Source organism: Juglans regia, chromosome 7 (genome assembly GCF_001411555.2).
Source record: "Juglans regia cultivar Chandler chromosome 7, Walnut 2.0, whole genome shotgun sequence".
Lineage (NCBI taxonomy): Eukaryota > Viridiplantae > Streptophyta > Magnoliopsida > Fagales > Juglandaceae > Juglans > Juglans regia.
This window is the reverse complement of record NC_049907.1, coordinates 21,730,696-21,751,909: the sequence shown is the minus strand read 5'-3', so window position 1 is coordinate 21,751,909 and position 21,214 is coordinate 21,730,696. Positions and strand designations below refer to the sequence as shown.

Here is a 21,214-nt window from a genome sequence, read left to right as displayed (position 1 = left end):
TCTGCAAGAGTTTGATAGCTTGAACTTGCAATATGTCTATTTCAATAGCAATAAATTCACGTATCATGTCAAAAACAGTTTCCACCAACTTTCACAAGCAAGCATGTAAAGCATTACTGTGAAATGGGGGCAGCTCTTAAAAAGTAAAATCCAATAAGAATTGAAACTAAACCGATTAGGACAACATTCCAAAAAACCCAGTTAAGAGAAAATTTTAAACCATCATGTCGCCTGCAACTCAAAGCTCAGAAGCAGCAGCACGAAAAAACAGGTGCCCTCTCTCAAGCAAAGCAAAATGACTTCAAATGGGAAAATGATTCAAAACTTGACAGAAGTTGCAAATAAATTATTCCAAATGGAACAGAACAAGATCTGTGGAGATTAAATGGTTGCAAAGAAAGACAGTACGGCCTGCAGTTAAACAGTTAAACAGTGCAACATATATGCTTCTTACAGCATAGCATGCAGCATAAACTCGAGCCAAATGCACAGATCCATGACTGAACTTGCGCGGCTCATACATATAATAAGCAATACTAAGCAATAGAAACTTGTATCAAATCCATACAAAAACTCCGATGTTCAGATAATAGTTCATCTAAGATAAATTCCATCAACCTCAATTTCTAAGGAGCACCAACTAGCAATAGATACAAGCCCATATGCAGCACAACTCCAAAAGCTTAGTAGTCAGCATCTCCACCACCAAAACCTCTGTCCCCACGATTACCACCACCTCCAAAACGTGGAGGGCCAGTAGGTCTGTCATTGGCAAAACTCACTCGAATGCTTCGTCCATTAAGTTCCTGAAAGTTTGGGAAGTCAATCATAATTATAATGGCACAAGTTAACTATCTCATAAAGACCATTTCGAACCTGGCCATCCATAGCAGACACTGCTTCGCTTGCAGAGTCTGCACTTGAGTAGTTAACAAACCCAAATCCCCTAGACCGCCCAGTATCTCTATCAACGATAACCTTGGCTGTGAAGAAAACACACCACTGAGAATACTATGGTGTAAATAACAATCGAGCTACAAGAAAATCTAACTTACCATTGGGGCATAGAGAGAAAGAGAGCAGGAGAAGTACAGAGCTTTACTTACTATTATTGTGTACACAAAATAAAGATTCGAGAAAACAAAAATCAAGGAAGCATGAAACTGGAATTGGAATTGGAATAACCAGCGTTTTGATTTCTTTAATGGGCATCCACCAATTACTCATTTCATGCAGCCAAGAAGAAACCAATACTCTCACTAATAAGAAATTGAACATGCAAGATAAATATTTTTCCCATTAAATATAGCTGTCATTTTTTGCATTAAGCATTCACTCTTATTCACCATCCAAATGGCTCACCAAAAGCAAAAGCAAAGTTTAGAAGATCAGGCCACCTTCACAGTTTTTTAGATCTATTTGAATGGTTTGGATCCATATATAATCTCAATAATTTACAAATATGAGTGACCCATAATTGTATATGGTACAGTGTTCCATTTTAGTTGATCCCCTATGAATAAACCCAAGTTGCCAAAAATATAGATTAACTGTACACTACTACCACAAGTGGAACTTAGAAGATCCTATGGCCAAAGAATTAACAGCGACATACTGCTTGACGCATTAGTCGCCTTTTCATCTATTACAAATGAGAATAATAAAACATTACATTCACATCTCCAAACTCTAATTAGAGTCAGCATCCTAGATGAGACCTCAAACAGCAATCCATGTAGACATTTAGCAAAAGCAGTCATATTTGACAAAAGCATAACCAACATATTGCCAACTACAAGCGTGAAAATCATCCAAAAGAAAAATAACACCTCAATAACTGAGTCATTAATGCTTCTTGGCAATAAGAATTCCACACTACCATCCACTTCTAACAAATATATTGTCCAGTAAACGATGAATCTCTTCAAAACACACCATTTTTTTCTAAAATTATGCAGCAAATGATCAAATGTATTCTTTCTACCATAAATGAGCAATTCTACAGAGGTAGAAGATTTACAAACCATTAAATAATTTGCACATGCTGCAATGTCATTCATTGCATTAAGAAAGATTACGGCTTATTTGACATGCCCATATTCAACTATAAACACAAGGTCAAAACTCACCATCAACCACGTCACCAAAGCCAGCAAATGCGTCCTTTAGAGACTGCTCATCGGTTGAGTATGAAAGACCTTTAAAACCACCATTATAACAATAAGCTTCACGAAATTTTGTAGCATAACTGTACTAAAACTGACGATTAAGACTAAGAACAATTAGCTATACCTCCAATAAAAAGCTTGCTTGATGACATGCAGCGAATGGAATTAAGCATAAAATTTATAGGTGCTGGTCCATTCTGAGAAATGCTCCGCCTCAAAAGTCCCCCAACTTTGTTACAAAATGCCATACTAATTGACAGTGGTAAGGTACTACATATGCAACAGCAACAACAAAATACCATATCATTTTAATATGTCATGAGTTGGATAATTTCAATTTTTTTTTTTCCTTTTGGAGAGCATGGAATGACTTGGATATCAAACAAACCAAAGCAAAGCAAACCCAAAACATATATCAAATCATGCCAAGATTCTAAAGAGAGCTCTTGGACCAAGATTCTAATAACAAAGTACCAACTGACAGCTCACCGCAGAGCTGGTCATTTCAGAGTAACAAAATAAATTTCTGATGCATTTCATCTCAATCCATAAAAGGAAAAAATCTTTGTATTTCATTGACAAAGACTTTTGCAGAGAAGTGAAGAGTTCATTGAGATGCCTTGAAGATAAATAGGGGCCAGGGTGAAATTAGCAAAGTTAGGCTAGTCGGAACAGAATGAGTGGGCAAGATGACTAAAACAGGAGTCTATCAGCCTGTCCGAATTTCACTTTACCATGAAGAGACCCTGAATTTGGCAAAGAATCACTGAATGTTGCTTAAAACAAGCTATGGAAGTCCAGAAGATCGGACTTAACAAGTATGTTCTCTGAAGTCCCACACTACACAAGGACTCGGAGGGACACAAGCCCATCTGGATTCTTCTAAAGCCTTAACAAGAGTCCAGACATACCTTTAGAATGTCACTCCATCATAAGTGCATATCAAGCTGTGACCGAACCAAAAGAAAGCAACAACAAAGGCAAGGTAGTTCTCCGGATATGTCAAGTATTAGCTATTTCCGTGGTGGTGAACACTGACATGACCATGAAAGTTAGCTAACACCTCCAAAAGGCAAACAGAACCTTATTCGCTTTCATTTCTTCAATGAATTCTCAGTAACCGAGCAAAGGAGCAAAAAAAATCCCACAAAGAAAGCACAGAAGATCATGCATCAATCACTCCCAATGAGAGAGTAACCACCATCAACACCCAATAACCAAAAGCATGAGAAAGGAACGAAAAAAGAAAACCTCAAATCAAAAGATACAACAGACGTAAAATAGAAAAAACGCATACATGAAAGCAAGTGAATATGGGGAGGGAGAGGTTTAGGGTTTAGTAAAAGGGCCATACCTTAGAGAAGAGGAGTAGTGGGAGCGGCCAATACTAGGGTTTAAGGGAAAAAGGCCAAATACATTAGGCTTTATAGGGGATATGTGTTGGGGTTTGGTTTCCTGTGGGTGTCATTGGTAATTTGGCTTGCAACCGATGAATTTTGCAGCTGTATCCCTCAAAATTGAAATATTTCGATGTTATGCTTTTCAACGAGACTTTTTCGCTGGATATGGGCCAATTTAAATTTTAATGTATTTATCTCTTCATTGCATTGAATGGTGTAATATAAATTATGAAAAATAATATTTGGAATCTTAGGTGTCACTTTCTTTGAAAAAAATCTGTATATATGGAACTTATATAAAAAGTTATTTTTTTAATGGTAATTTTTTTTTTTAAAATAAGTACGCGAGATTTTCATATTCTAGATATCTAGTATTATTGATAAATTATATTTATAAATTGGTACGGTATAATTTAATTATAAAAAATATTTATAATTAAATTCCTACAAATCAAGTTTTGGTGTAAGAAACCTTCCATATTCGCTTACAAATATAAATTTTCATTGTTTAATCAGCCGCTTATGTTTTAATTTTGAAAAATATTTATTAGAATTTTACATATACGCTAGTATGGTAGGATTTAATTTATAAAAATAATTTAAAAGTAAAGTCTTATAAATCAAATCTCTTCCATACCCGCTTACAAATATAAGTTTTCATTGCTTAAATAACTGCTTCTATTTTAATTCTTAAAAAGTGAGTATTTGTTAAGGTTTTTACTTGCAAGTTAGTATGGTATGATTTAATTTATAAGAAAATATTAAAACTAAATTCTTATAAATCAAATCTCGTTAGGTATGGCGTGGAGAACCTTCCATTCGTGCGTACAAATTTATTTCTTAAATAGCCTCTTCTGTTTCAATTCTAAAATAATGTATTTATTAAGGTTTTTTAAAAAGGATTGGTAAGGTTAAATATTTATCAGCAAAAGACTTTTGTCAATTAAGAATTCTACCGTATCATGTATTTTATATAACATGTACTTTTACAATCAACTGCGGAGGTGAATGAATAGATCCATACTTCCTCACCTTTTAGGTTTTATTAATGTCCTTAGGAGACATTTGACCATGTCATGTGATTGAAGTTTGGCATATTGTCTATGATAATGAATGATGGCGGTTTAAAAGAGACATTGATAGGAAAGCGACTTGACTACAATTGAATGGTGTAAGGGCAAATGAAAGACTATTTGGTAACACATCAATATTGTATTTGTACTCACTTCTGTTAAGTTATATTTTTTTTTTAAGTTGCGACATAGGTATGGGTACATAATAATTTATGGCGATTGAGCATTACTTTGGATCATGTGGACTTGAGAGGGATTAAGGATGCTCAATTTGGTGTGACCAAATGAGTCTAGTCAGGACATAGTGAGACACTTTTAGGGATGTTGGTCTTCACTAAGAGAGATTCGATATAGTGCTCTCATTCTTCTTTTATAGGTGTGCTCGTTGGTTGTTCAACCTATTTGTTATTATGAACAAAATTGATAACATATTGAGAGATGTATACCTGGAGTCTTGCTCATTATTTACGAGTGAGGTATGTAATAAAGGAGCATTCACAGTGGACACTCATTCCCCTTCTCATGGTCAGGAGTTGTGAAGGCTATTAAGCCAATTCATGAGTTTTGATGGTTGGCAGCCGGGAGTTACGAATTGGAGGGGCTATATATAGCCCTTCCCCCCAATTGGTACAACATATGGGTCTTAGCATAAGAAATCTTTTTCTAAAAATATGTGTCTCTCTAGTCTCAGCATTTAAGCTGTAGAATCTGATAGTGTTGTTTTGGTTTTACCACGTGGCACACTCCACCATTTATAAGGATAATTTTAGTCAAATAACACGTGACAAAGTTCATTGAGCAATCGCATCAATATAAGATTTGTCGCTTGAGATAAACTTCTTCGCCACATACTTTGATCTAGAATTTCTAATAGTGGATATGCATAGGAAACAAATTATCTCACCTTTAGAGTACTAACAACTCAATTTATACATCCTTTAGCCCATCCCTTGTTGCCCTAAGTGACATGAGCATAGTGTTGCTTTCCCACTAATCTTTTGCCCCATAGATGTCGATTTGCAAGATGGGATGGCAAGTCTACTACCTTATACCAAGTTTTGAGCTTACATTCTTGGTTCTTTTGTGATTATTTTCACTGATCATGCAATTTTAAAGTATCTATTGTCAAAGAAAGATGCTAAACCACGGTTGATCCAGTGGATTCTCCTTCTCCAAGAATTCGACATTACAATCAAAGACAAAAAGGGTGCTGAAAATGTAGTTGTTGGCCACTTATCCTGGCTTACATTTGCAAAAAATGAGCAACTTGCCCCTATCCTTGACTCTTTTCCTAATGAGCGGCTAATGCTAGTTGAGAATTTGTCTTGGTTTGCTGACATAGTTAATTTCTTGGTAATAGGACATACTCTACCACATTGGAGTGCTCAAGACATACGGAAGTTCATGCATGAGGTTAAATCATTCTTCTATGATGATCCTTATTTGTTTAAATATTGTTCTGACCAAATTATCAGGAAATGTGTGCCTGATCATGAAATACAACCTGTTCTTTCCTTTTGTTATATTGAGGCTTGTGGAGGTCATTTTTATGCACATAAATCTGTTGCAAAAAATTTACAAAGTGGTTTTTATTGGCCTTATATGTTTAAAGATGCAAATAGTTTCTGCAAGATTTATGAGTCATGTCAAAAATTAGGTGTAGTCAATAAGAGGAACATGATGCCCCTACAACCCATTTTAGTCATTTAGATTTTTTATAGTTAGGGGATTGATTTTAAGGTGTCATTTCCTTCTTCTTTTGGCTATTTGTTCATCCTACTGGCTGTTGATTATGTTTCTAAGTGAGTTGAAGTCATTCCATGTAAAGCAAATGACCATAAGGTAGTGCTTAAGTTCTTGAAGGAAAACATCTTTGTTAGATTTGGCATGCCTAGGGCTATCATTAGTAATAATGAAACTCATTTTTGTAACAAACTCTTTGCTGCTCTCATGAAAAAATATAATATATACCATAAGGTCTCTACCCCATACCACCCTCAAACAAATGGTCAGGTTGAATTAGCTAATATGGAGCTTAAGCACATCTTATAAAAAAAACAGTCAATTCTAAAAGACTGATGCACTTTGGGCTTATATGATAGCTTTTAAAACCTCCCTTAACATATCCCCTTACCGTTTGGTATATGGAAAAACATGTCACCTACTCGTTGAGCTTGAGCATAAAACATATTGGGTTGTTAAGCAATTCAATTTTGTTACTAATCACGTTGGTTCTGTAAGAGAGTTTCAGATTTCAGAGTTGGACAAGCTTTGGCGAGATGCATATGAAAATTCCAAATCATCAAAGGAGCACATACAGATTTAACATGACAAGCACATCTAGAGAAATACTTTTGAGCCTAACGAACAAATTTTACTTTACAACTCTCGCCTCTATTTATTTCCTGGCAAAGTAAGATTGATGTGGAGTGGTCCTTATGTGGTTAAGGTTGTCTTTACTCATGGATCTGTTGAGATTGTCAACTCTCATAATGGAAATACCTTCAAAGTCAATGGCTAACGACTTAAACCTTTTTTGACAAAACTCTCACCTAAGGACACTTTCATTCCTTTGCAAGATCTTGTTTATCCTACTACTACTTAATTCATTTTTGTCCGACTTTTTTTTTTTACTTTTATGTCCTGCTTTCCTTTGTTTCTTTCATTTCATCTTTGCAGGTTCTACATTATTATGTTTCATTTTTTTCCTGGATTCCTTTTTTTTGCTTTCATGATCATTTCAGGTATTCATTCCTCTCTATTCTTTTCCATACATTGTTCTTGTTTTGCCCATGCTTTGAACAATGAGGACACACTCATTTTGAATTTTAGGAGGGTAAGGAGAGTCTTCCACCATTTAGTCTCTAATGATTTTTCTTTTTTTTTTTGGGATATAGCTTTTCTGCAAAGTTTCTGTTTTCAAACTTCTCTACTTGAGATTAGATAGTTGCAATTCTGGGCTACATTAGCTCCCACTGATTTAGATGTAAGTTCAACATGGGACTGTTTGAAATTCTTAGCAACTTAAGCTTAGGCAGTGTATTTCAAAGATATTGATTGCTAATCCTAATGGACACAAGCAAATGCTTTTGTTGTTTTTTTTTTTATATCAATCAGTGGTTTTCATCCAAACAACTAACAAGAGCTCCAATGAACCATATTTCAATGGCCTAGGAAAAGCAAATGAGAAACTCTATTAAAATAAAAATGAAAGAAAGAAAGAACTGGAGGTAAAATACATGAGAAAATTGACAAGCTAGAGATTAAAGAAAAAAAATGGTGCAAGTGCATATGGGAAAGGCTGCCTATCGCCAGGACTTTCAAATGATGAAAAGACAATGAGTCTAAATAATAAAAAGTCTTTTATAGTGTGATAGCGTGAAAGCCACCGGTGTAATGGTTTTGAATTGAAGTGAAACTTGTTTGGTTTTTCTTGAAGAGCTGCTAGTTTGGAACTACTTTGAGAAATCTTGAAACCAACAATGGCAACCTACTCACACACTTGATGCAGTCAATGATCTGCAGCTTTAATACATTTTCTTTGCTTGAGTTCTTGAGAATTTTATAAGCATTTATGTTGAGCTATAACCTGACATATCTTCATTCTAATATCCAGGACTTCAACATAATTTGATATTTAGTAGAGATTTTTGAATTCAGTAGTTTTGGAGGACAACTTAATCCTCAGTCCTTTGATCGCTTTATTTGCTATAGACTAGCAAAATGCTAGTCGGGGGAGTGTGATTAATGATAAAAACTGTTGATTTGTGCATAATTAAATGGCTTTGCTGAGCAGGTTATACATGTTAAAAACTGTTGATTTGTACATGTAAAGACCATGGAAAGCTAAGCTTTTAGCCTGAGCTACGGGTTATGGATTCATTTGTTTCAAACTACTGATTAAAGTTATTTCGGTATGGTAAATTCCATTCTATTGTTTTGCAAGTTGATTTTTGAGAAAAATAAAGGCAGAGACTCTTGTTCTTGTTCTGTTGTTGACGCAAGACACAACATAATCTTGATAAATTTTTCAAGGTTTCTCACGATTGGTGTTTCATGGTAAATTCATTTATATTCTAAAGATACTTAGGATTGATGAAATCTAAGTTTAATTCATTCATTTTCCAATTGTTAATGCTTGGAATGGATTGACAATTGAGTAATAGAGTCGGAAGAATCAATCAAAGTTTGGAATAGGAGACATACCTGTAGTCCAGGTGTTTGATAAATTGCTTCATAGGTGTTGATTTTCTGCAACTTCTAGTTTCTTGCATCTATTTTATTGATATTCCTTTTTCTCACTTCTTTTTATTCGACAAGCACTCAAAGAACCACTTCTACTTAATTTTCAAACTCTTTCACTAAAAATCAAAATCATCCTCTTCATTAGTATATACCACATCAGTACATAAACATTTTCTTTGTTGTTTCTTTCCTTAGATGTATAAACAACTTTTTTACAATCAAAATCTCCACAAAACACAACTCATTATATTTATGCTCTACATGAATATCATTATACCTGTGGAAATGACCTTGGATTTATCCTTGTATACTACATGACTGCTTCTATGCTTGGAGGTAATATTTGTAGCTCATCAGTTGAGTAGCCTAGTTCTTAGCCCGACGGTAGTAGACTATATTAAGGCCACTCAAATTGAGAATATTAGCCTCCAAAAAATTAGGAAGGAGGTGCAGGAAGGGAAGGAAGGGAGGTAATTTCTAATGATGGGTCCTTGAGGTTTAAGGGTAGGTTGTGTGTGCCAGCTAAGAAGGAAATACGAGATATGATACTAAGGAAAGCACACAGGTTAATATACATGGTGTATCCAGGTAGTACCAAAATGTATCGAGACCTGCGACAACACTACTGGTGGAGTAGAATGAAGTGGGATGTGGCAAATTATGTAGTGCAATGCTTAACATGCCAACAGGTCAAGGCCGAACACCAAAGACCTTCGGGAACACTTCAACCGCTACCCATCCCAATTTGGCCGTGGGATGAGATCATCATGGACTTCATGACGGGATTTCCTAAAGCACTTGGGGGACAAGACTCAGCATGGGTGATTGTCGACAGGCTATCAAAACCAGCACATTTCATTCCGGTTCAAATGACTTACTCAATAAGCAAACTAGCGAAGTTGTATGTCAAGGAAATAATCAGATTACATGGGATACAGTCAAATATAGTATCAGATAGGGACTCATGGTTTATATCCGCATTTTGGAGAAGTGTACAGAGGGAATTGGGAACAGAGTTGACTTCTAGTACTGCTTTTCACCCTCAAACAGATGGCCAATCCAAGAGAACCATCAAGATTCTTGAAGATATGTTACGAGCATGTATCTTAGATTTTAAAGGAAGCTGGATAAAATATTTTCCACTGGTCGAATTCACTTACAATAACAGTCACCAAGAGAGCATTGACGCAGCACCATATGAAGTTTTGTATGGGTGCAAATGTAGGTCATCGTTTTATTGGGATGAAATTGTTGAGAAAAAGATATTAGGCTCCGATTTGATTCAGAACATGCAAGAAAAAGTAGCAGTCATCAGAAAGAAACTCGCTTTGACCCAAGAAAGGCAGTAGAAGTATGCGGATCATAGAAGAAAAGAGTTGCACTTTGAAGTGGGAGACAAAATGTTCCTCAGAGTAAGGGTGGGCAGCGGGGCCCCGCACCCCGCCACTGTTTGCCCCGCTTCCGCATGGGCAGGGAGGACCCCCGCCCACCAAATGCGAGTGGCAGGGCCACCTGCCCCGCATCTGGCCACCTAGCGGGGGCGGGCAGGGTCTAACCCTGCCCCGCATTTCCCTTGCCCTGCACTCCACTTATTATTTATATATATTTATATTATTTATATTACAATTTGTTATATTTGTTCACAAAAGTGATAAACTTGTTCATAAGATTGTACATGTATTGCAGTGTCTCTTAGGCCAACCTTTATATAGGAGGCCAAGACAATACAAGAGTCTTACTTGAGGAATATGAGACTCAATAGCATGAAATGCAATCTTATGAAAGAAAGGGCATGTTGCATTAGACTAAGAAAGATGATGAAAATGCTATGAATGGAAAAAGGAAAGAAAGAGGAAATGAATGTTTTATGTATGAAAATTAGGGGTGGGCATGGGGCCCCACGTTCGTCCGCCGAATCCCACCCACTCCACCTGCTCTCAGACCCTCAGGGGACAGGGGGGGGGAGCCATGCATCACTCCGTCTATCGTTCATCTTGTGGGTTCAAAAGCGACTTATCTTGGATTAATAGAAATCATACACCCCCCCACCCCCCCGGCTCGATTCCCTCCCTCGCTTAGTGCTCACTCCCTCCCACCCCTGCTGCAACTCGTCTCTCCCTCTCTCTGAGTTCCCGGCGCCGCACCCAGCCACCCAGTCCGTCTCTCTGCATCGCCGTCCCCTTCAACGTCGTTGTCGCACGACTCGCATCCGGTCCCTCTCTCTGCATCTCTGTCACTGAAGATCCGAAGGTAAGAAACTTTATCCCATTTTATTTTTTTTGTGATTTATATTTTTAATAGAGATTGGATGAAGGATGGGGTTTCTTGGAGATGGAGGATGAGATTTTTGTGAATTGTGTGCTGTGGAGCTTAAATTGTGCATGTGGTTTGAACTTTGAATGAGTCCGTGACTCCGTGCATGTGAATTGTTTTTGTTTTCTGTAATTTTTTTTGTTTTGTTTGATTTATACTTTAAAGAGTGCCATATTATTTGTGTCTAAGACTCTAATTAATTCAGATTGGAACCCTTAAATTAATTTAGGGCTCTAATCCGAAACTCTAAATTAATTAAATTTTATTGCATGCATACATACCATTTTTAAATTTTTTAAATTCAATTTTATAACTAAGTAGTGCATGCAATTTATGATCATGAGCAATATATGTATGCATTAATTAATAAAATTGAAATGCATATGTGCCTTCGTAGATAGGGCATACTTCTATGTAATTGGCAGTTGATGCCCATTCTTGTTAATAATACTTATTTTACTTATAAAAAAAAAATTGAATTTTTTATTCTTTTTAATGAAGTTCTAATACTTGTATAAAATGAACCTAGAAAAACCCCTACTCTACCATAAGCATTTGTTGTTGGCCAACTCCATGTGTACAATCTTCCAAGTTTTAAATGGTACATCCGTTCTAATATATGCAATCCTAAATGAACACATTTGCTAATAGAATTCTTCATGACATCTTTTAAAAACTCCATCCAAAGTTTGGAACAAAGAGCTACTTGTCCAAACTTTGACAATATATAGTTGACATCATTTTTATATGGGGTACATCTATGAAAGGAAAGAAAAGTTTAAAACTGGCCTATGTTGGTATAGTTTAATACATTAAATAAGTAGATCTTCAAGGAAAACAGAAACAAAAATGAGAAAATTTCATTCTTACAGTGGATAGACTGATTGAATTTGAACATCTGCAGGGAACAACTTGCATTCTTCTGAGAATATTTGAGCTTGTTTTTCAGCAATAGAATCTATAAGTTGTATATCCCTTGACACCTGCTCATCTATGCTGCAACAAATAGAAAAGCAGACCAGATTACAGGTTCAAGAAATTTTGAGAAATTAGAAAACAATTAATATGCATTTATTAGACAAGATTTGGAATAATAAATTTATAAATTGTGATTGTTCATACTGAAACAAGAAAACTGATTCATCTTGGGAATAAGAAATCACAGTCAAATCCTTGTACAAAATTCAAGGCACATAGAAGTATGCCCTATCTAGAAGTATGCCCTATCTACGAAGGCACATTAGCAACTAAGAAATCTGAAGTATATATGATCATTAGCAAAATTATAATGCATTAATCAATAGAATAACTCATATATACACACATATACATATATACAATAGTAGTAGTAGGACAATACTATGAGTCATGACCTTCCAATTTGAATGTTTGTAAATATCTTCCATGTGAATGTTTGTAATGTTCGTAAATGTTTGTATAAATATCTTCCAATCTGAATGTTTGTAAATGTTTGTATATATATATATACACACATATACATATCTTCCACGTGAATATTTGTAAATGTTTAATCCAACTTTTTTTTATGTTCATTATATAGTTGCTATGCTTATAGTCTTTCAAGTCTAAGAAATTATTTTGTTAATATATTTTATTACATTTATAACCAAAGTACTCAATATATATATGAATGTCAAGTGATACTTTTTTTTATTCTACTTTTTTTTTTTTTTATGTTCATTATATAGTTGTTATGTTTTCTATAATTTCAGATTTCTTATTTGCTTGAGTTTACGGATATGCCAGCAGATTCTAGTGCGTGCTCTCCTTTCCAGGCCGAGGGCACCCCTACCCCTACACCTACACCTACACCTACCCTTCCTACTCATACCCCTACCCCTAGCCCTACGGCACCTTGCCCCGCCCTAAGCCCAGCAAGAAACCTGCTTCAATAGTTTGGAATCATTTCACCAAACTAGAGGGTGGTGACTCAAGTAACCCTTAAGCCAAGTGTAATCATTGTGAGAAAATTTATGGATGTCACTGTAGGAAACATAGAACCTCACAATTAAATGTGCACTTAGAAGAGTAATGCAAAAAAAGTCCAATATTAAGATCATTAAAAGAGAAAAGTCAATCTAGGCTAGAAATTGGACTTCAAAAAATGGCGGATGAGACTAGTGGGGTGCAACTTTGAGGGGGTATACTAAGTATGATCCCTATGAGTGTATAAGACACTTAGCTCGTATGGTCATAATGGACGAGCTACATTTTCAAATTGTTGACGGGAAAGGGTTTCAAGCGTATTCTCGCTACTTGGAACCAGTGTTTAATATTCTCTCTCGCCACACGGTGGCAAAGGATGTAAAAAAATATTTTTACATTGAAAATGAGAAGTTGAGGGGTCAATTGGCAGATCAATTTATTTGTCTCACCACTGACACTTGGACATCGATCCAAAATTTTAATTATATGTCTTTGACTATGCATTTTATTGATTGTCATTGGACATTTTAAAAGAAAATTATAAATTTTGTAAAATCACCGATCATAAGGGTGAGACAATTGGGAAAGCCTTGGAGGCTTTAATAAAAGAGTGGTGTTTGACCCGAGTTGTTACAGTCATAGTCGATAATGCCTCGTCTAACGATGTTGCATTGGGACATCTGAAAACTTATCTTAAAGAGGCAAATAAGACACTCATGGGTGGTGAGTGTCTGCATGTGAGATGTGCGGCACATATTCTGAATCTGATTGTCACTGATGGTTTGAGAGATTTTCATGACTCGATTGCTCGGGTTAGGACTGCTGTGAGATGGGTGAGATCTTCTCCTTCGAGGTTGGAGAAATTCAAGGTTGTTGCGAGATTTGCGGGTCTAACATCTAAGAAGGGCCTTTGTACTGATATGCCTACACGATGGAACTCAACATTTCTGATGTTGGAGGCAGCCCAAGAATATAGGCTGGTATTTGCATTATTGGGTAACGAAGACATCTAATATGTTAAATATTTTGATGATTACGGGGGATTGGAGAAACCCGTAGATGATGATTGGGAAATTGTAATTGTTTTTGTAGAGTTTTTGAGGCTTTTTTACTATGTCACCACAAGGCTATCCGGAACTTTGTACCCTACATCCAATGTTGTATGTCAGCAAATATGTAGGGTAAAAAAAGAATTAGATGACATAGTCGCGGGTGGTCACATTAGGCTGCGGAAGATGGCATTGATTATGAGTACAAAGTACGACAAGTATTGGAGAGATTTAACTAGGGCTAATTTTTTTTATATGTAGCTATCGTCTTTGACCCGAGGTATAAGTTGGATGGTATGATATTTGGATTGGGCCTTGCGTACGGGCAAGTATAGGCGGAGCTTATTGCAGCAAAGGTTTGGGAAACCCTTACTAGATTATTTGATGAGTTTTCCACCCTGCGGGGTGGTAATATTGCGGCACCTACACCTACCCCCTCAGCCTCAGGCTCACAGTTTCCTGAAGTCGAGGTTGGGAAAAGGCGTAGATTGGAGTGGGGTGAGAGGTATGAGCAGACCCCCTTCCTCCGGAGTTCTGTAGAGGCTCAGTCAGAGATAGACAGATACTTAGCAGCAGAGATTCTACCATTTTCACGAGATTTCGATATATTAAGTTGGTGGAAGGTGAATGCCGTGAAGTATTCCATCCTTGGAGAGATAGCTCACACACTTTTGGCCATCCTTGTTAGCACAGTAGCCTCAGAGTCGGCCTTTAATACCGGAGGGCATATATTAGATTCATTTCGGAGTTCATTAGCTCCTGCCATTGCGGAGGCTTTGATTTGCACGCAGAATTGGATCAAGAGAACTCCAATTCATGTTCCGGATGTTCTTGAGTATGAGGAGGCCGACGTCGAGGAGGAGGGTGATGATCAGTCTGGATCTGATATTTATTTTAATTTCATTTTCTAATTTCTTATTTTCATTTATTTATTTTCATTTAATTTGTATTTATTAATTTGATTTCAAATTTAATACTTATAGTGATACATGAGACGGCGTCTACGGCTACCTCCGATGCAGTATGACTTTGTATTGGACCTACCATTGCCATGGTTTGCATAATTTCTCCCTTAATTTTCTTTTTTTTTTGCATTTAAAATTTTGTTTCTTCTTTATAACTTTTTAATTCTAATTTGTTTTATTTTTAACTTACTAATATTTTAGGTTTTATAACTTATTAATTTTTATGATCTTGATTTTCAGTCTCACAGCAATCGACACAACTCAGTGAACTCACCGCTACGGCTCCACCTCAAAATCAAATTAATCAAATTGGAAAATTATGATTTTGTTAATTTACAATTAATTGTAATGTTGCTACAATAGTTAATTGTATAATTTGTAATATTTATTTTTTTTAGAGGAGTTTGTAATAGTGTAATAATTTATTAGTTATCTTAATTTGTATAATTGTAAACTATTTATTTTAGCATAGTGCCTTACTACCTTAGTGATGATTATTACTTAATTAGTTAATTGTTGAAACTTAATATCTACTTAATAGTTCAATCTATGATTATATATATATATATATATATTATTTGTTTTCTGTTTTTAAATTTATATATTTTTTAATCTAAATAATGAGTTCAAAGTGGCTCAAAAACGAATTCTGGGCCCAAAGTGGCCCAAAAATCGATTCTGGGCCATTTAGGGCCCAGAAAAATGTACTGGGCCAGAGGCCCAGTAGGGGGATGCGGGGGTGTGGACGGGTGGGGGTCCACCCCCGCAACCCGGCCAGCAGACGGGGGACCCCGCCCCCGCATAAGGCAAAAATTCTCCACCCCCGCATATGCAGGGGCGAGGGGTGGCCCAGCCCCATAGGGAGCGGATATCAACCCTAATGAAAATACGTAATGACCAATGACGGAATGATGAAGGTACCAAAGAAAATGGCAAATTGCAATGTCGAATCGGTTCCATTGGTGATGCACCCAATGGCACCATCCTGACTAAGGAATTCCCAACCCATGACCATAGGTAGAATCATGTCCAAAAGACAGCTAACCTTAACATACAGGACGTAATAGTGTGTACCGGCAAAATGAAAGTGAAAATCGACTCTAAATGTTTATTGAAATGTTTTAAGCTTGTATGATATTTCAAAAGAAAAGAATAGTTTATGTATGATATTTTAACTACATAGTGTATTGCTTACCAAGTATTAGACTCACTTTTGTGTTTAATATTTTAAACATCCGAGTAGGGAGGGTTGGGTCTTTATATGAAGTTGAGTTATTTTGGTTGTTTTGTAAAAATGGTTGGGGCATGTATTTTGAGATGAAGTATTTTTTGAACTGTGTAGATGTTTCAACTTAGAAGATGGTTGTAATTTTAATCTGTAATTAATGAGACCGTCTTATGTTTTAACAAAAAGGGTATTTTGAACTTTGGAGCATGAAAGAAAATGGAAATGTCCCTTTCTAAATTTTTAGTATGTTATTCAGGCCCCCTTGATACTCTGTTGGTTTATTATTTTAAGGTTAAAAAAAAAAGCTAAGACATAATGTAGCAACTCATCCCATTTTAGGGAGAGGTCGTTACAGTGTCGACGAATTGGAGTTGGATCCATACTTCCTCATCCTGTCCGTTTTATTTTTGCCCTTAAAAGACCTTTGCCCATGTCACGTGGTTGAAGTTTGGCATATTGTCATGATCACAAATGATGCGGTCCAAAGAGATAATGATAGGAAAGCGACTTGACTACGAATGGTTTGAGGGCAAAGAGAAGACTATTTGGTAACGCATTAATATGGTGTTTGTACTCACTTCTGGTAATAGTTCATCAAAGATAAATTCCATCAACCCCAATTTCTAAGGAGCACCAACTAGCAATAGATACAAGCCCATATGCAGCACAACTCCAAAAGCTTAGAAGTCAGCATCTCCACCACCAAAACCTCTGTCCCCACGATAACCACCACCTCCAAAAGGTCGAGGGCCAGCAGGTCTGTCATTGGCAAAACTCACTCGAATGTTTCGTCCATTAAGTTCCTGAAAGTTTAGGATGTCAATCATAATTATAATGGCACAAGTTAACTATCTCATAAAGACCATTTCGAACCTGGCCATCCATAGCAGACAGTGCTTCGCTTGCAGATTCCGTACTTGAGTAGTTAACAAACCCAAATCCCCTAGACCGCCCAGTATCTCTATCAACGATAACCTTGGCTGTGAAGAAAACACACCATTGAGAATACTATGGTGTAAATAACAATCGAGCAAGAAGACAATCTAACTTAACGTAGAGGGCATAGAGAGAAAGAGAGCAGTAAAAAGCTTTAACTACCAGTATTGTGTACCCAAAATAAAGATTCCAGAAAACAAAAATCAAGGAAGCATGAAACTGGAATTGGAATAACCAGCGTTTTGATTTCTTTAAAGGGAAGAGCATCCACCAATTACTCATTTCATGCAGCCAAGAAGAAACCAATACTCTCACTAATAAGAAATTGAACATGCAAGATAAATATTTTTCCCATTAAATATAGCTGTCATTTTTTGCATTTATTCACCATCCAAATGGCTCACCAAAAGCAAAAGCAAAGTTTAGAAGATCAGGCCACCTTCACAGTTTTTTAGATCTATTTGAATGGTTTGGATCCATATATAATCTCAATAATTTACCAATATGAGTGACCCATAATTGTATATGGTACAGTGTTCCATTTTAGTTGATCCCCTACGAATAAACCCAAGTTGCCAAAAATATAGATTAACTGTACACTACTACCACAAGTGGAACTTAGAAGATCCTATGGCCAAAGAATTAAAGCAGCGACATACTGCTTGACGCATTAGTCTCGAGGCTAACCAGTAAACCTAACAGAAAAGCCTTTTCATCTATTACAAATGAGAATAATAAAACATTACATTCACATCTCCAAACTCTAATTAGAGTAAGCATCCTAGATGAGACCTCAAACAGCAGTCCATGTAGACATTTAGCAAAAGCAGTCATATTTGACAAAAGCATAACCAACATACTGCCAACTACAAGCGTGAAAATCATCCAAAAGAAAAATAACACCTCAATAACTGAGTCATTAATGCTTCTTGGCAATAAGACTTCCACACTACCATCCACTTCTAACAAATATATCGTCCAGTAAACGATGAATCTCTTCAAAACACACCATTTTTTTCTAAAATCATGCAGCAAACGAGCAAATGTATTCTTTCTACCATAAATGAGCAATTCTACAGAGGTAGAAGATTTACAAACCATTAAATAATTTGCACATGCTGCAATGTCATTCATTGCATTAAGAAAGATTACGGCTTATTTGACATGCCCATATTCAACTATAAACACAAGGTCAAAACTCACCATCAACCACGTCACCAAAGCCAGCAAATGCGTCCTTTAGAGACTGCTCATCGGTTGAGTATGAAAGACCTTTAAAACCACCATTATAAGAATAAGCTTCAAGAAATTTTGTAGCATAACTGTACTAAAACTGACAATTAAGACTAAGAACAATTAGCCATACCTCCAATAAAAAGCTTGCTTGATGACATGCAGCGAATGGAATTAAGCATAAAATTTATAGGTGCTGGTCCATTCTGAGAAATGCTCCGCCTCAAAAGTCCCCCAACTTTGTTACAAAATGCCATACTAATTGACAGTGGTAAGGTACTACATATGCAACAGCAACAACAAAATACCACGTCACTTTAATATTTCATGAGTTGGATAATTTCTATTTTTTTGTTCTTTTTGGTGAGCATGGAATGACTTGGATATCAAACAAAGCAAAGCAAAGCAAACCCAAAACATATATCAAATCATGCCAAGATTCTAAAGAGAGCTATTGGGTCAAGATTCTAATAAAAAAGTACCAACTGATAGCTCACCGCAGAGCTGGTCATTTCAGAGTAACAAAATAAATTTCTGATGCATTTCATCTCAATCCATATTAATTACCAAAGGAAAAAATCTTTGTATTTCATTGACAAAGACTTCTGCAGAGAGGTTAAGAGTTCATTGTGATGCCTTGAAAATAAGTAGGGGCCAGGGTGAAATTAGCAAAGTTAGGCTAGGTGGAACAGAATGAGTGGGCAAGATGACTAAAACAGGAGTCTATGAGCCTGTTCGAATTTGACTTTACCATGAAGAGACCCTGAATTTAGCAAAGAATCACTGTATGTTGCTTACAAACAAGCTATGTAAGTCCAGAAAAAGATCGGACTTAACAAGTATGTTCTCTGAAGTCCCACACTGCACAAGGACTCGGAGGGACACAAGCCCATCTGGATTCTTGTATAGCCTTAACAAGAGTCGAGACATACCTTAAGAATGTCACTCCATCGTAAGTGCATATCAAGCTGTGACCGAAGCAAAAGAAAGCAACAACAAAGGCAAAGTAGTTCCTCGGATATGTCAAGTAATAGCTATTTCCGTGGTGGTGACCACGGACATGACCATGAAAGTTAGCTAACACATCCAAAAGGCAAACAGAACCTTATTCGTTTTCATTTCTTCAAAGAATTCTCAGTAACCTAGCAAAGGAGAAAAACAAATCCCACAAAGAAAGCACAGAAGATCATGCATCAATCACTCCCAATGAGAGAGCTACCACCATCAGCACCCAATAACCAAAAGCATGAGAAAGGAACGAAAAAAGAAAACCTCAAATCAAAAGATACAACAGACGTAAAATAGAAAAAACGCATAGATGAAAGCAAGTGAATATGGGGGAGAGAGAGGTTTAGGGTTTAGTAAAAGGGCCATACCTTAGAGAAGAGGAGTAGTGGGAGCGGCCAATGCTAGGGTTTAAGGAAGAAAGGCAAAATACGTTAGGGCCATAGTCTTTATAGGGGATGTTGGGTTTGGTTTCCTGTGGGTGTCATTGGTAATTTGACTTGCAACCAATGAATTTTGCAGCTGTATCCCTCAAAATTGAAATATTTCGATGTTATACTTTTCTTTTCAACGGGACTTTTTCACTGGACATGGCCAATTTAAATTTGGAAAAATATTTACATCAGCTCCACACCAGCACACACTCAACCTATTGAGTGTAAAAAAAAAAAAAAGTAATGTGAAGTGTGTGCTGGTGTGGGGCTGATGCATAGCATTTTCCAAATAGTTCCTTACAAATATAAGTTTTCATTGCTTAAATAGCTGCTTCTATTTCAATTCTGAAAAAGTGAGTATTTGTTAAGGTTTTTACTTGCAAGTTAGTATGGTATGATTTAATTTATAAGAAAATATTAAAACTAACTTCTTATAAATCAAATCTCTTTATGTTTGGTGTGGAGAACCTTTCATTCCGACGTACAAATTTATTTCTTAAATAGCCTCTTTTGTTTCATTTCTAAAATAATGTATTTATAAAGGTTTTCTAAAATGGATTGGTAAGGTTAAATATTTATCTGCAAAAGACTTTTGTCAATTAAGAATTTTACCGTAAGATGTATTTTTTATTATACGTACTTTTACAACTAACTGTACAGGTAAGTGAATGGATCTCCACTTTCTCACCTTTTAGATTTTATTTATGCCTTTAGGTGACCTGTGATCATGTCACGTGGTTGAAGTTTGGCTTATTGTCTATGATCACAAATGATGCGGTCTAAAGAGACATTGATATGAAAGTGACTTGACTACAACTGAATGATGTGAGGGCAAATGGAAGACTATTTGGTAACACATCAATATTGTGTTTGTACTCTCTTCTGAAAAGTTATATTTGTTTTTTTAAAGTTATGACACAATTGTGGGTACATAATATTTTATAGAGATTGAACATTACTTTGAATCATGTGGACTTGGGAGGGATTGAGGATGCTTAATTTGATGTGGCCAAATGAGTCGGGACATAGTGAGACACTTTTAAGGATGTTCCTATATTATTTTTCATTAAGAGAGATTCGATATAGTACTCACATTTTTCTTTTGTAAGTGTGCTCGTTGGTCGTTCAACATATTTGCAAGTATAGTGAGTATTACTCCCTTTTTTACCACATGACCCATACATATAGTTTTGGCTTTTGATAAACTATCCATACCCA

The 21,214-nt window shown here is 36.2% G+C and overlaps 2 protein-coding genes across 2 annotated transcripts; both read right to left on the bottom strand.

Annotated features, from left to right (window-relative positions):
* Nucleotides 1–335: 335 nt before the first annotated feature.
* Nucleotides 336–3,617, bottom strand: LOC109008442 (glycine-rich RNA-binding protein 2, mitochondrial-like). Its single transcript, XM_018988524.2, has 5 exons — nucleotides 3,523–3,617; nucleotides 2,293–2,438; nucleotides 2,130–2,198; nucleotides 877–983; nucleotides 336–806 (listed from the first exon to the last, which is right to left on the bottom strand). The coding sequence occupies exons 2-5, from the start codon at nucleotides 2,414–2,416 to the stop codon at nucleotides 684–686; spliced, it is 423 nt and encodes a 140-aa protein (XP_018844069.1). The 5' UTR covers nucleotides 2,417–2,438; nucleotides 3,523–3,617; the 3' UTR covers nucleotides 336–683.
* A 13,293-nt stretch (nucleotides 3,618–16,910) lies between these two features.
* On the bottom strand, nucleotides 16,911–20,007 carry LOC109008441 (glycine-rich RNA-binding protein 2, mitochondrial-like). Its single transcript, XM_018988523.2, has 5 exons — nucleotides 19,934–20,007; nucleotides 18,691–18,836; nucleotides 18,528–18,596; nucleotides 17,262–17,368; nucleotides 16,911–17,191 (listed from the first exon to the last, which is right to left on the bottom strand). Exons 2-5 carry the CDS (start codon nucleotides 18,812–18,814, stop codon nucleotides 17,069–17,071), a joined length of 423 nt encoding a protein of 140 aa, XP_018844068.1. The 5' UTR covers nucleotides 18,815–18,836; nucleotides 19,934–20,007; the 3' UTR covers nucleotides 16,911–17,068.
* Between the last annotated feature and the right edge of the window lie 1,207 nt (nucleotides 20,008–21,214).

Bases quoted from the DNA above. Each gene is read 5' to 3' on its own strand.
- LOC109008442 (XM_018988524.2), bottom strand. From the start codon at position 2,416: ATGGCATTTTGTAACAAAGTTGGGGGACTTTTGAGGCGGAGCATTTCT. The intron at 2,199-2,292 runs GTATAGCTAATT...GTGGTTTTAAAG, and splicing joins AAGCAAGCTTTTTATTGGAG to GTCTTTCATACTCAACCGAT. The intron at 984-2,129 runs GTGAGTTTTGAC...TTTTCTTCACAG, and splicing joins CTTTGGTGACGTGGTTGATG to CCAAGGTTATCGTTGATAGA.
- LOC109008441 (XM_018988523.2), bottom strand. From the start codon at position 18,814: ATGGCATTTTGTAACAAAGTTGGGGGACTTTTGAGGCGGAGCATTTCT. The intron at 17,369-18,527 runs GTGAGTTTTGAC...TTTTCTTCACAG, and splicing joins CTTTGGTGACGTGGTTGATG to CCAAGGTTATCGTTGATAGA. The intron at 17,192-17,261 runs GTTCGAAATGGT...CTAAACTTTCAG, and splicing joins TGTCTGCTATGGATGGCCAG to GAACTTAATGGACGAAACAT.